This window comes from Aptenodytes forsteri, unplaced genomic scaffold, assembly GCF_000699145.1.
Source record: "Aptenodytes forsteri isolate BGI_AS27 unplaced genomic scaffold, ASM69914v1 Scaffold66, whole genome shotgun sequence".
Classification (NCBI taxonomy): domain Eukaryota; kingdom Metazoa; phylum Chordata; class Aves; order Sphenisciformes; family Spheniscidae; genus Aptenodytes; species Aptenodytes forsteri.
Window position 1 is genome coordinate 6,350,662 of NW_008795131.1, and position 15,259 is coordinate 6,365,920.

Below are 15,259 nucleotides of genomic sequence, written 5' to 3' on the forward strand. Positions count from 1 at the left end.
CGCCGCGGGCTGTCGCCGGCAGGGTTGGGGCGCGAGGTAGGTCGGCCGCCGGGCTCTGACTTGCGGGCGGCTGGAGAGAGGTCGCACCGCAGGGGTGTCCCCCTCGCGAGAGGCGCGTCGTGACCAAAACCTGCAGGCAGGCACGGCCAAACAGGCGTCCGGACTCCTGAGTTGTGTGAGACCTGAAGAGGTACATGCGGCTGAGCTAAGGAGCAGAGACAGAACCTGTAATTCAGTCGCGATAGAAAGTTTTAACAGCGTTATGCGTTGGATCCTGCTCATTTTTTAATTCTCGGAGGCAGATGAAGGAGACGTAAGCCTCAGGCTGTCTCCACACGTTGCTTTTATTTTAAATCCTTCTCTGTGAAGAGGTTTAGGTATGGGCATGCCCTTGATCTGTTTTCCTTTGACACTCACGTGTTTTGTGCAGACCCGGCTGCCTTGAGCATTGCCTTAGGCTATCTTGCTAGTCTGTTTTCTTTTCTTCTCGTTGCAGTATACTGTTTCCCTTCTAGATAAGTAATAGCTATAAAAGTTCTGCGGTAGTCTTCTTATGGTTCATAGTGTGAGCCTCATAGTCTGTAGTGGTGCTCCTCAGCTCTCCGTGGGGGTCTGTAAGAGAAGGATATAAATTGTAAATTTTGCCTTAAAATGGCGGGATTGTACTCTCCATTTTGTGTACTGCCTGTACAAGTACACATGATACGTTTTGCATTTCTACATGCCTCCTCAGGTTGGTTCTCTATCTGTTATTCACATCCGACCTGGGATTGCTTTTGAGAGGCAGAAATAATGTATGATTCTTCTCATGTTCATAGTTGTAATTGTAAGCAAAGGATAAATAACTGGATTTTCAGCATCAAGCCGATGTGATGGGACCAAGCAAGCCAACCATGTCTGATGCTACATTTGCATTCACTACTCAGCTGTACAGGAATGAAGCAAAGGCTTTACAAACACAGGTATTATTTGACTTATGCAGCGATGCTGAATTGGTTTTCATTTGTGATTGTTATAAAAAGATGATTATGAGCCACTTCCTGAGAATAGCCCACTAGTGAGCGTGAAATCTTCATACTTGCTTTCATGATGCTGTCATACATAATCTTGACCCTGTCCTTTTGTAAGGGTATGGATCAGAAACTACATCTGTAAATATTATTTACCTGTCTGTTGTGGTTTAATCCCAGTAGACAGCTAAGCACACAGCCGCTCGCTCACTCTCCCCCAGTGGGATGGGGAAGAGAATCGGAAGGGTAAAAGTGTGAAAACTCATGGGTTGAGATAAAGGCAGCTTACTAGGTAAAGTGAAAGCTGCACGTGCTAGCAAAGCGAAATAAGAAATTCATTCACTACATCCCATTGGCAGGCAGGCGTTTAGCCATTTCTGCAGCTTCATCACATGTAATGGTGACTTGGGAAGACAAATGCCGTAACTCCAAACATTCCCCCTTTCCTCCTTCTTCCCCCAGCTTTATATGCTGGGCATGACGCCATACAGTGTGGAATATCCTTTTGGTCAGTTGGGGTCAGCTGTCCCGGCTGTGTCCCCTCCCAACTTCTTGTGCCCCCCCAGCCTGCTCGCTGGTGGGGTGGGGTGAGGAGCAGAAAAGGCCTTGACTCTGTGTGAGCGCTGCACAGCAGTAACAAAAACATCCCTGTGTTATCAACACTGTTTTCAGCACAAATCCAAAAACATAGCCCTGTACTAGCTACTATGAAGAAAATTAATTCTATCCTAGCCAAAACCAGCACAGTATCTTAAGCTCTTACTTTACTACATGGAAACAGAACCTAGAAACTTTATTCTGGTACCATGTTTCAGCTTTCCATTTCTTCTTCATCATGCATCTCCTTCATCATTTCTCCTTCTGTTACCTTTGTAAATTTAGTAATGCCTTACTAAATCAGTATGCTATAATCATACCCATTTATATTACTAATGTTAATTGTTGTTATAAGTCATTAATTTCATTGTCAGAACTCTTAAAAAAAATCTTTATAAGGGCATTCATTGTCCATTGCCCAGTCACTTTGGAGCAGATTTTTCAATGTGTGTACCCTCCCTAAGGTGCCCACCCTAAGTTGCAGATAAGTGCCTAATGTTATTTACAAGATGATCTAAATGCTTAATTCAAAATAATTTTGAATACTGGCATTTGTCTGAGTGGACGGAATGCCTTGCATGCATTGAAGAAGTACCATCATGACAGAATGCATTCTAATATGAAAGAAGATCCAACTTCCTTACTGTTATACACTAGAAGTACATCACCTGTGTAAAGTGTTCTATGTAACATCAGCTTTTTTTTTTACCCTTTGGAACAGCTCCAGTTTAATAGAAATGTCCCTGCAGTTCCAGAGAACTTGGCTCTCAGATTCTCTAACCCCCGTCCAATTATAATAGAAAAACTGAAGGCATCCAATGATCAGAGAAATCTAGCTGGAAGTGAGGACCCCAGCATAAGAAGCTCTGTCATGTTTTCAGTGATATCTGAAGAGAGACTAAAATTGGCTATTCAGCTAGCCAAAAGGGACATAAAACGAAGACATCTTGAAGAGCAAGTGAAACAGCAAGTGTTTGGAGATGCTGTCAATAAACCATTGTTAGCCCAGAAGTCACAACAGCAGAAGACTGAAGTATTTGAAAGTCCAGAACATAAAAATGCAGTGAAGTCTCAAACTCACTTGAAATATCAGCAGAAACTTGGTCAGCCTTCCAAAGTGGAGACTACCATCTCTGGTGCTAAAGTTTATCTCTACACACCAAATGAGAGAAAGCTAATACCAGCTGTTTTGGACTCTCCACCCACCCATGACACAGGACCGGACCCCAAGCCAAATGTAAACAAAAAAGAAGATAAAAATATGCAGGAAGTCCGACGGCTGCAAAAGGAATTGAGGAGCTACATCCACAAAATTGAAGAACTGACTAAAAAAGGTGTAAGACTGAACAATAATTATGTTATATAAATGTACAGTAGTTGGTTGATTTGTTTTTCTGGTTTTTGGCTTGGATTAGAATCCGTATTTAGTTCTGAATTTTTGAGAACCATCTACTTTTTTCAAAAGTAGATAAAAGCTAGAATGGCTAGCCTGTTTAAGCAATAGCAGGGTTTAATATCTTTGAGTGTTTGTGGTAAGTTCCAATCCAACCTGCAACGATAGTAAATTAGTGGTAAGCTATTTAATAACGTGGGTGAAAAAATATTGGTGTCTGTAGGCCTATTGACTAGATATTCAGACTGCAAAAAACAGTATCATAATTAACCACATTCTTATCAGTGATGAGAAAGGGGGCAACAGTTAGTAAAATTTCATTTCACAAGTCTGACACCTAATTTATGGCTGTGCAGTAGCGTGATTAATGTGCTTTGTGACACTGTTGTGGGCTAACCCTGGTCAGCAGCGAAGCGCCACACACTTGTGCTTTTTTTCCCCCTGGTGGGACGGGGGAGAGAATAGAAAGATTAAAAGCAGGAAAACTTATGGGTTGAGATAAGGATAGTTTAGGAAGGGAAGGAAAGAGGAAGAAGAAAGAAAAAAACAAGTGATGCAAAGGCAATCACACGCTACCTCCCACAAGTAGACCCAATGCTCAGACAATCTGTGAGCAAAGGCTACCTTCCCTCAAAAAACCTCCATTTTTTTTTTATTGCCTGGCACGGCGTGGAATATCCCTTTGATCAGTTGGGGTTAGCTGTCCTGGCTGTGTCCCCTCCCAGCTTCTTTCACACCCCCAGCCTCTGCACTGGCAGGGCATAGTTGAAAAAAGAGAAAGCCTTAGTGCTTTGCAGTGCTTTGCTGCTCAAGGGAGCCCTGCAAAATGTGATACATTGTGTATAGGTTCTGCATGAAAGAGGGTTATTGCTAAATTATGTTTGTTATCATGGCTTAATAGGGGTTTTCACAGGTTAAATGAAGACATAAAACTTTACATTTCATGCTTTTTAGGGAGAGAGAGAGAAATTTTAGATCCTGATAAAGAGCAACAAGTTTGCACTAGGAGACAGAAACAAGCTGCACGGTCAGCTCGGATGCTGTATGTGCTCCAGCAACAGGTAGGAATCAGCGTTTTAAATTGGGGTGTAGAATAGCTAGTTTATTGTGATGAATTTGACAGAAATTAACTGAAACAAGAGAAATTCGATTGGGTTATCTCTGAACTTCCATGGCATTCTAGTTTAGATCTGGATGGTGTGACTAATTTCTCTCATGACTGGACAGAGAGATGACCATCACTGTTGGAAAAATTGGACTTTCACTCAGACGTTACAGTGAAGATTAATTGTTCATTTATAGACATGGAGCTAATTCTGACTGACTTTCCCCTCTCCCCCTCCTTTCTTGATAAACAGGTAAAAGAAATTCAGGATGATTTAGAGAAACTGAGTCCTCATAAAATCAAACATACTAAAAAGGTAAGATGTAATTATCCTTCAGGCTGTGAGTAATTTATTGACAGAAAGTTTTCTAGCTAATTGAGTTTGATTGTCTAGGGTACACCTAGGCCCTCTCCAGAAGGGAGATTTTCTTTGTTTCTTGCACCTTTCATCTCATTCTCACAGAAGTATGTCTCACTTGGTCTGATACTGCCTTTGCTCCTTCCCTCTTCTCCTCAGTTCTTATCTGTCTACAGTAAACTGGAGAGGAAGGCTGTTGGTCTTCTGCTTTTATGTGGCTTCCAATTCCTTCTTCATTCCACTTCCTTCTCTGAATAACAGTGTGTTCTACTCTTGACTACTTTTTTTAACTTCCTGTTGATGTCACTCAGTCTTATCAGCCTCTTTTCTGATTTTTTTCTCCGCCCAGCATCTTTCAGAAAGATAGTACTGAGATCATGTCTACTGTTTGGCCAATATTGTCCTGTTGTTCTCTTGTGCTTTTCCATCACTTGTATTTTCTTCTGTAACAAAAACTGGAGGATGGAGAATGTTCTATGTTTGTGCAATTGTTGCACGTTAGGGTCAAGCCCGTGACTACAGTACTCTGTTGGTGTAGGTAGTAGAAACATCAGAATATGTTATAACCAGGCTATTTTATCTGAAGCTAGCATGATACTTGATATGAGTACTGTTGTGTAGTGCTTTAGTAGATTGCTCAAATGCCTGTTTGTTTTGTTTTGTTTTGTCTCACAAATGGCCTCATATCCATCAGAATTATCCCAAGCCTGAGTGTTTCTCCGTGAAATTTTGGCAACAATTCTTTGAATAGTATCAGTATTCATAGAAACTATAGCTATTAAAGCATTTATTTTTCATTTTTCCAGTCTCGAGCAGTATCCAGATTGGCAGCAGCGCACAGAGGAGCTGTACGAGCCTTGCAGGCATTTGCCAATCAGTTTACAGATCAAACAGAGCAGCAGATTCCTACCCACTACAAGGAACTGGGCAGTCTCATTCGACAACTGTCCCTCTGTTCTGCCAAACTAGAAGTGGATTCTTCCATTTCTGATGTTATCATAGATATTTTGCTGCAAGTTGAGGTAGGAAAAAACAAAATGTTTTTGCTAAGGCAGAAAAGACGTGAAATACGACACTGCAAACTATATTGTGTGTTCATGAAATGGCAGAATATCTTGCTGTTGGGTTGGTTTTTTTTAAAGGCCAATTTTCTAATGTATAAATATGTTTCTGAAGTTCCTAAATAATGGTAGTGTAAAACAGAGTTGCATCTTAAACACAGAAGCTACCTGCTGCTTTTCTTGTTGATGCTGTTCCTGTCTTTACTGGCTCTCCTGGTAGAGTGAGGACTGGTAGTGATAGTGGTTAACAAAGCACCAGTTTCTGGTTCGTTTGCCATTTTCAGGACTGAAAGAATTGCATTTTATACATTGGCGTAAGTTATGTGTTTATTGTTTTGCAATGCATGCTTTAGTCATCAGGATTAGTGATAAGCATCTGACCTCACACATGGTGGTGGGTGCAGAATTGTCCAGGCAGAAGATAAAGTTGTAGCTACAAGAGTTACTTAAGCTCTATGCCCTTCAAATGACTTTTGTTAGTGATATCTGGTGTCTTAAAACATGTTGTTAGTATAATAGAAAAGTTCTGATTCACATTTCCTGCTGCAGTTCCTGCCTACAAGACTTTTTTTTTAAGAACCTATGTAACCTGAACTATTATGAAACCAGTATTTAATTAATTTGAATAAAAGCAACTGATGCAATAGCCATAAGATATTTTATTTTCCTTAAAATATTGTTATAACTGTAAGAGCTGTGTTTTTATTTTTACTGTTCCGAACTGCTTATGAGAACAGCAACAGTGCTAACTGCCTGGGAACAGGAAAGGAGGTAGAATTGTTTAAGTTTGGATTTAGCATTGGAAGAAGTGTCGATCTGTCTTACCACAGTCATGTGGGCATTTTTTGTCTGTAGCCTTTGTGTCCGTTTCTTTTTGAACATGCTGTAAGCAGATAATTTGCTGGAGTCAGTTGTAAATATAAAAATGCAAGGCTTTTCTGTAAGATAATAATATGAAGAAGCTTCTGCATGAACAAGCTATCAGGAGTAATCACTACCACAAAAACAAAAACCACACCAAAAAAGTTCCAACTACATAGAATCTCTTGAATTTGCTTCTCATTATTACATCAGGTTTACTGAGAGTGTAATTAAAATTCTAAATATTTGGTGCAGGATCTGGATTCACTGCTGGAAAAGAAACAAACACCCAAAAAAGTGAAGAAATGTATTTCAGCATCTCAGGGCAAATCTCCAAGGAACACAGAGACATTTCCAGCCAGAAAGCAGCTTACATCTCCAAAAGGAGAAAACAAATCTCTCATCTTAAAGGGACAGCACAGACAAGAACCTAGAAAACCTCCAGCTGCCAGGAGTCTCTTGACTGGTTTGTATTTTGAATTACTAAATACATTTTTATCAGTAACTTACCATCTGCGGTTCGGTTTTATAGTATGTTATGTATTGTTGGTCAAAAGTGTATAACAGCCCATATGTAGTTATCAGATTCACATAGCCTTGTTATGCATTTTTTTCAGCTGTTTCCCTGAGATGATAGACCTGCAGGTTTATATACCTCTTTATAACTATATTATTATCATCATCATGTTCTTCCTATTTTTGTCCATTTCTTTTACTGTGGGCTACACTTAGATTGTTTTTCTGCGGTGTACACCTAAATGGCAGTTTACAAGTTGACATTAATGGAGCATACAGAATATTTCCAAATATCTAACTAGAAAATACTGTATAAATATATTATTTTGGAATGCAAAGTCTCTGACTGTTAGCAAATCTCCCAACAAAGCTATTGTTGTTTAACAGTTTACAGTGAAAAGATTTACTGAAGCCTTGGCTCAGAATTTCCTTGGTTTGTGCAGTTTCTCTAGTTTTGAGGGGGGTGGCAGTGTTTTATTCTTGCCAGCTCATTAATGTTACTGTCTTCTGCACAGTAATCACAGTTTCAGTACCTAGAGACACGTTAACTGATAGTTAAGCTGAAGGCTTTGGTTTTTTCACTACTAGTTCACCATGCAACCTTTGGGAATTGGTTTACTTTATTGTTCTTCATATATGAAAGGAAATGGGCTTTATTCTTTCACCTGAAGTATTTTGACACCTCATGAAAGCCATTATAGCTTATTACATTATTATATAACCTATATTAATTTTTTTATTCTTTGGTGTGTCTTTCTCATACCTCATACTGGTTTTTACTAGAATAGTAAGTATTCCTTTCTACCCCTAAGTAAGGGTGAGAAGAATTCTATGAGATGAATTCATCTTTGGCAGTCCAGAGAGGCAGTATATTGACAAGCATCGAATGGTTTCCACGTGTCTTGCTGCCTAAAAAAAGAATGTTTTGTTATCACTGCCTAGACTTCATATGGCGATTACTACCAAAAGGCTTTCCCATGGTTTTCATATATATGTGTATTTTCAAATATCTACATACGTATAAATATGTATATGCACACAAAACCCAAAATCTCCTGTTCATTGAAACAGTGTAAGAAAGACAGCTTATTTAATACGTGACAGGAAATACAAGGGTTTTTTTTTTTCTTTTTTTATTTGATTTTTTTTTTTTAATTATGGTAAAGCTTAGAAGTTCATTATTAGGTATACCTAGCATAACAGAAGTATCAAATGTAGAAATAAAGATGATTCTTGCCCGTTTCAACTTACAGTTGAAAGTTTATTTATTATTTTTGACACAGATAAACATTGACATGTTGCAAATATTTCAGCAGTTCAGAAGGCAAACAGTTGTGCTCATACATTGCACAATAAATTCCAAGAAAGTGACCCACGTACTCCAGAGAGAAATGCCACTTTGCAAGGAAGCATAGACGCATTGGTGAGAGCTAGAGCTGTAAAAAAAGATCCCATCCTTGAAAGTGGCCCTTTGAAGAAGAAAGGTGTGTTATTGCCTGCAAAATCACAGGTATGGAAGTGATAAAAGAATTTATGCTTTCTTCTATTTGTCCTCTGGGATTTGTTATATAATGTAAGACGCTGTCAAGCTTTGCACTTCCTCACAATTTTTTTATTCTGAGCTAGGAGGCATAGGGGGATAAACTATGTCATCCGCCTATGTTATTTCTAGTGGTTATGACTATTTTATCAAATGTTTTTTGAAAGTAGTGTTATTGTTCCTTGGAAACTCACTGTACAACTAGAAACAATGAATAACAGGATTAGCAAGGAAAGCTTTCACCGAAACTAGTTTCATGTTTGAAATTAGCATGGTTATTTTTCAGCTTGAAATTAAAGCTGAAATATTTTCCTCTTATTGGTCATGCTCTGTCATGAAAAACGCACTCAGCAGTAATGTTGTGCTAATGGTACTGTTAGTTGGAATATGTAAGTTAGGCAGATTTACTTCATTGATTACAGAAATTATAAAACTTCACAATACAAATTCTGGTTTCTGGTAAGTCCTTCTTGCAACCAGCAAGAGGCTTCTGTAATGCAAACAAATGAGTTCTTTAAAGAATATTTCAAAGTGCTAAATTTTGCATATAGTTGGGGTTTTTTATTAAATGCTCTTTTTTTTCCTTCCTCAGAGTATCACCATCAGCTTGAAAAATCAGATCTGATACAGTAACATATATGTATGCATATGTAACTTACTGCTTCCCATATCTATCTATCTATCTATCTATCTATCTATCTATCAAGTGCTAAATTTTGCATATAGTTGGGGTTTTTTATTAAATGCTCTTTTTTTTCCTTCCTCAGAGTATCACCATCAGCTTGAAAAATCAGATCTGATACAGTAACATATATGTATGCATATGTAACTTACTGCTTCCCATATCTATCTATCTATCTATCTATCTATCTATCTATCTATCTATCTATCTATCTATCTATCTATCTATCTATCTATCTATCTATCTATCTATCTATCTATCTATCTATCTATCTATCTATCTATCTATCTATCTATCAGTGAGGACTGTGAGCAGGAAGGTTAAGCATTTAAATAATTCATACTGAGGGGACTAGTCGAAGTGTCCTTGTAGCAAATACAAATATGGCAATATTATAGTTTCATGGCTGAATAAAATGTTACCTTGGAAACCTTCTATTTGGATTTATTAAGAGTTAACATAGAGTCTAATGCTGAAAATTTCAAAAGAAGTTTTTTCCCCATGAAGAGCAACATTGGAAAAATTGGAACTGTTTGCAAAAATAATAGTTGCAGGATTAAGCATATGTTCTGTTCAGGCACAGTTGTACTTCCCTTTAAATCAGTTGTAAAACCTCCACACGTCAACTGTGCAACAAAGCCAGCAGGCATGACTTCAAGACAAATTCTGAAGCAGAATGCAAAATACTTCAAAAATCCAACAACTGGAATATATGTTTTTAATGTGATTGTGTTAATTTTAAGGGAATGCCGAAATCTCTAAAATCAAGACAGGTACAGCCTCAAGAAAAGCATGCACGATTTCAGGAGACAACTATAGCTTTCCAGCTAAAAGAGAACAAACGACTTGTTAAGGAGAGCAGAATACCCTGCGTGCCTCCAAACCCTACATCTCCACCTGTTTCACCTAAGCGGTACGTTCACAGTCTAGTGGAACCCATCTTTACCCTGCTTTCCTGTGGAAATGCTGCTATATCTGTACTAGTAAATAGGATGGATTTGGCCTGGCTGTCAGACCATGAAGGCAAGTGGCACAGCACAGCTTGCTACTGTATAGTTGTATTCTTTTCCCACTCAGCACAAAGTGACCTCACTCATACAGCCTGGGGAGAGCCACTGCTTTATGCTTTTTCCTGGATCAGGTCCAAGTATTGTCTGGGAGTCACAGGCCAAACTGTGCTAGGCAGGGCATTGACAAAATACACAGTATGCAGAATGGATATTTACAGCACTGCATTAAGAAGGTAAATATTATCTCCCTGTTCCAGGAGGACAAAATATATATCTTTGTCTTAGCCAGTAATAGAGTGCAGGTTTGTTTATTTTAAACTATATTCAGCATCCTGTAGACCAGGGCTCCCCAAATTTAGTTTGCTTTGGGACTGCTGTTTGTGGCAGTTGAAGCAGGAGATCCAACTGCTGATCCAGCTGCTGGATCTGTAGTAGGCAGTGTGCGTGGTAAGATAAGGAGCTTGTCTCTCTGGGCAGTATTTGTGGATAGCCATGAAGTTGCCTGTTTGCCAGTAGCAGAAACATAATTGAAGATCCCCGATTCTCAACAGAATTTCCTGGCTTATATGGTCTTAAAGTCAATATTAATTTTCTCTCTAAAGTTTTTTTGCAAGTTTTCTAACCTAAGATAATACTTTTATATATATTATATAATTAATATAATAATACTCAGAATCATGTGATTTCATTCTCCAGTTGTTAGAATGTGCATTTTGTAACCCTCTATGTTACTGTTTTATTTTTGAAGACCATGGCTTGAAGCAGAAACTTCAAGAAGAGTGAAGGTTCTAACTGACCTTAGCAGAGGAGAAATGAAAAAAATACAAAAGTTAAGGTAATGACTTACTTTGAAGAGCTAATAAATGGTGTCAGATCTGATATGGTCTTCTCTGCACTCCCACCAGTCCCCCAAAAAGTACATTTATGTGTTTGGGATTTTTAAATTATTGTTGTCATACCAAGTTTCAGAATGCCGTTGTCATTTGTTCTTTTTTGTGTAGGTCACAAAGTGCTTCTCCAACCCAGTGTGCAGACAAAGTTGAGAAGGCAGTACGGGAGCGCTTAGAACCTCTATTAGATAGGACACAGGTAGTACAGTCAAGCTCATGCTACTGTTTGAAGGATGCCTTTAGAGCTGTAAAACATTTATAAAGGGGCAACACACAGTTTCTTTTCAACTTAATGCAAGTCATATTTATGTAGTCAACAGTTTTGGACATTTGGAGAGTGTATTTCCATTTCAGTATGTGGGTCTTGAATTACTGTAATGACGTTTGGCAAAGCTGCATTAAATATTTTGGTTATCTTCTTGTCAAGTAGATGCATTTTTAAGTTGTTTTTGAATGGTCATAACAGTTCCACACTGAACATAACTTGATAAGGTTATTTTAATAATTCTTATAATACCATATTTAATGACTAAATAAATTTGGACTAGTAATGACTAATAATACAGAAAGCTTGATTATCATGAGAGGATTTACGTTTATTTAGAAGATCAATCTCTCCTTGGAAACAAACTGTCATTTGAAGGATTCTTCATTTATAAACCACCTTTTAACTCATGCAGCTGAGAAGGTATATTCTGTCTGTATGTCATAGAGTAAAGCTGTTTGACATTTAAGATGAATTTTTATCTTTGCCATATAGCAGAATGCAACTGGAAAAGTAGTACTGATTTCCAGAACTTAGCAATTTCAACTTACATAAGCCACATCTTTAAAACAGTGACATTGTATGGGCATGCATGCCTTCTAAAGTATTGTTCTGTAACCATGTACAATACGAAACAATGAGAAAGCTCTTTCTAACATCATCTCTTTTGCATATTTTTTGCTTGATGACCTTGAATGCATAAAGTTGCTTAGGGGGCAAAATGTTTTCATGTAAAATAATACAGATAAATGAATAGTGATATCATACCATGGCTAATTGGTAAAATTGGACACAACTGAAATCTATGGCTGTGGCCTGGATCTCATATATTTACTCATTACCACCTGGAGCTGCTGTGAGACTGTTCCTGTAAGAGAAGTTAAATGTGTGTGTAGTGTTTTGTAAGATGAGGGCCTTCACTTCACTTTCTTGAATTCCTGGGTAATCTCTGAACCTGTGACATTTTCATCTTCAATTTGGGAACATAGTTGCGTAGCAAGTTTTTTCCATATTCATTGATTTTATTGGAAGGAACATACTAAGCTGTTTTTATTGATTTGGCTTATTGTGTGGGTGGAAGGAAAACAGGAATTTATTTGGATTTTCATTGAAGGGAAAAGTTGAGATAACAATTGGATTATTTCTATGAGCTGCTGTAAGAAATGTTTGATTTGTAAGCATTCTTTTCCCCCCCAGTTGTTTTTGGGGTTTTTTTTCTTTCTTTCTTGCATTGGCTGGGTTATGAGCTGCTAAGAAATGTTTGATTTGTAAGCATTCTTTTCCCCCCCAGTTGTTTTTGGGGTTTTTTTTTTAGCAGGTTGCAGCAAATGCAGCTATTCTGATGAAAATAGCAGGTTGCAGCAAATGCAGCTATTCTGAGTGAAAAGCTATTGGATGATCTTTTGGAAGATACTGCTCAGGAACTGTGGAGTATGGAGCAGCGTGAGAGACTCCAGACTGAGGCTCTGCTTATGGCTGATACTCATAGTCTGGAGTCAATGTTGCAAAGAATGGAAGAAATTGAAGTAAGATTTTCTCTCGTTTGGTCTCATTAGTGCCAATTTCTTGTTTACTGTCCATAAATTGTAATATCTGTAAGTATCTACAGTCTTAAATGAAGCAAGGTCTGACTGGATCAGTGTATGAAATGAAAGACTGGGAAGGAGTTTGCACTTCCAGCAAAAAGTAGTGTAAGAATAGAAGAAGATTGTTTGCCCTAATAGTTTTAGTGATGGCTTTAGAGTTGGTAGACCCGAGTTTGCTTCCTGCCTCAAGACCCTGTGGCTTAGATCATCATATGTGAATGGGAGAATCAGTATGGTGGTTATGTTGATTGTCTCACAGATTGGAAAGTATTTGAATATTTATTAATTTAACTTTTTTTCCTCATTTTTTTGGTGATATAGGATCCTAGTATTCTAGTAGCATGAGCATCTCAAGGAAATATGCTCTGGCAATCCAAAATATTTTACGGGGCAACATGGGGAAGTCAGACAAATACAGGGTTATCTGTGCCCTTATTTATCCATCTTGCTATGTAAATATTCATGAGGTTATCATTTACTTGACTTGAACTTTCTCATATATTGCTTTCTTAAAAATTTTTCTTTGATCAGCTTTTCCATAGTTTTTGGTTAAAGTCTCATCTCTACCTTCCTGTTCAGTGAAATTATCTTAACTTAGAACTACTGAGTTTAGTGCCATTTACTTCTAGAGATCTATTAATAAGTTGGAAGCGTGAAGCTTACATTGTGCAGTGTCCTTATCCATATGAGGCATTTGAGCATACATTTGAATTCACTGGTGGTAAGGCAGGAACAGCATGAGGGCCCTTCAGTTGTTTGGCTAACTGCTGTTGATCTGAAATGGGAGGAGTTGCCATGGTACTAGCTACTAGTTGAGTCTTGTATGGCATTCTGAACGAGATGATTATCTGTGATTTCACCCTGCCTACCCCTTTTCTGTGTTATGTTAACTAGGCAAAATAAGCCTACTTTGACCAAGGAGGATCATGACCTGCTTTCCTATTGGGTGATAACTAGTACAGCTGAACTGCTAAGTATGTGTTGATTGATTAATTTTGTATGTTCAAAACCAGAGATACCAGGAGGCTGTACGCAGGAGATTCACCCAAATTGTGTACAGTGATTCGGAGTTCTGGGTCCAGGAAGACAAAATGGGTAAGTGTCTTTTTAATGCAACTTGCTTTTCCCTGTAATCTGTATCTTTAAATTCAGATGTTTTGAAATCAAAATCATTGGGTTATGTGTGATCAAATAGCACCATCCAGACACATTTTTTACTATAGGCGGTCCTTTCAGAGGACTGTTTCTAAAATACAGTTCTTAAATCAATATTTTAAAGAGGAAGGATCTCTTCTGAGAACAGGCTGTCATTTTCTACCTGACTGTATTGGGGCTGCATTTGGATGGAAAGCACTGCTAGTGCAACTTAGCTGAAGGATAGGAATCTTTAACACATAATTCCAATCATCAAATGTTAAGTTTGAATGTTGTTCTCCCTTTTCTAGGCATTTGTCATTCCTTAGCTTAGATATGTTCATTTCTACCAAAATGTGCGTAATGATTTTTGTGCAGTGAAGACGATGTTCCATAAGTACATACACTCCAATTCATCTGTAAGCTACTTGAATTTACTCCAGAAGACAGCTAGTTTACTTTCTAAGTCTGAGGTATCCTAAAGCCACTTCACTCGTTTTCTTGTTAAGCTCTTCATGACTTGCCTGTCTTCAGCTTTGAGAAAAGGACTGGCAAATCTGTAAATCTTAACCTTGAAATGAGTATTTAGTGTGTTCTCATTTGACTTGATTCCTTTGAAACACCATTAATTACTTAGCAGTAATCATTTTCATGCTAATGAATTCAAAACTATTCTTAAGAGTTCACAGGCTGAGGTAAGGTATAGTGAAACAGTCTCAGTTTGTTCCTGCTGTTGATTTGCTTAGGCAGGAGCAAGCAGATATTTATCTTCTAGTTTGCTTCTTCCATTTTCTTTCCTTTGTTTTAATAAACCATCAGTTTAAATGGCTTAGAGTTCAAGAGTAAATGTTAGGTAAATATTAGTGTAGCAGTGAATCCACAACAGTTTAAGGTTCTTCTGGCAGTACACAGAAGATAATATTAAATTACTTAAGCTTAGAAGATTTTTCTCTTTCCTTATTCCTTTCAAGTGATGGTGATACTGTTTTTAGATCTTGCAGCATACATGCAAGTTTAATTTTTATAGCCTCAGTGTTGTGGTTTAACCCAGCAGGCAGCTAAACACCACACAGCTGTTTGCTCACTCCCCCGCCCCCCAGTGGGATGGGGGAGAGAATTGAAAAAAACAAAGTAAAATTTGTGGGTTGAGATAAAGACAGTTTAATAGGACAGAAAAGGAAGGGAAAATAATAATAATAATAATGATAAAAGAATATACAAAATAAGTGATGCACAATGCAATTGCTCACC

The 15,259-nt window shown here is 38.0% G+C and overlaps 1 protein-coding gene across 1 annotated transcript in view; it reads left to right on the forward strand.

Moving 5' to 3' along the window:
• Nucleotides 1–169: 169 nt before the first annotated feature.
• The window catches only part of KIAA0753 (KIAA0753 ortholog), a 19,602-nt gene continuing 4,512 nt past the window's right edge, over nt 170–15,259 (forward strand). Inside the window, exons 1-14 of the mRNA XM_019471792.1 lie at nt 170–190; nt 819–962; nt 2,329–2,941; nt 3,955–4,061; nt 4,359–4,421; nt 5,270–5,485; nt 6,641–6,851; nt 8,215–8,411; nt 9,867–10,036; nt 10,594–10,596; nt 10,882–10,968; nt 11,135–11,222; nt 12,641–12,814; nt 13,888–13,969. Coding sequence (XP_019327337.1) covers nt 873–962; nt 2,329–2,941; nt 3,955–4,061; nt 4,359–4,421; nt 5,270–5,485; nt 6,641–6,851; nt 8,215–8,411; nt 9,867–10,036; nt 10,594–10,596; nt 10,882–10,968; nt 11,135–11,222; nt 12,641–12,814; nt 13,888–13,969 — 2,101 coding nt within the window. The 5' untranslated portion in view covers nt 170–190; nt 819–872. The remainder of the gene's footprint in view (nt 191–818; nt 963–2,328; nt 2,942–3,954; nt 4,062–4,358; nt 4,422–5,269; nt 5,486–6,640; nt 6,852–8,214; nt 8,412–9,866; nt 10,037–10,593; nt 10,597–10,881; nt 10,969–11,134; nt 11,223–12,640; nt 12,815–13,887; nt 13,970–15,259) is intronic.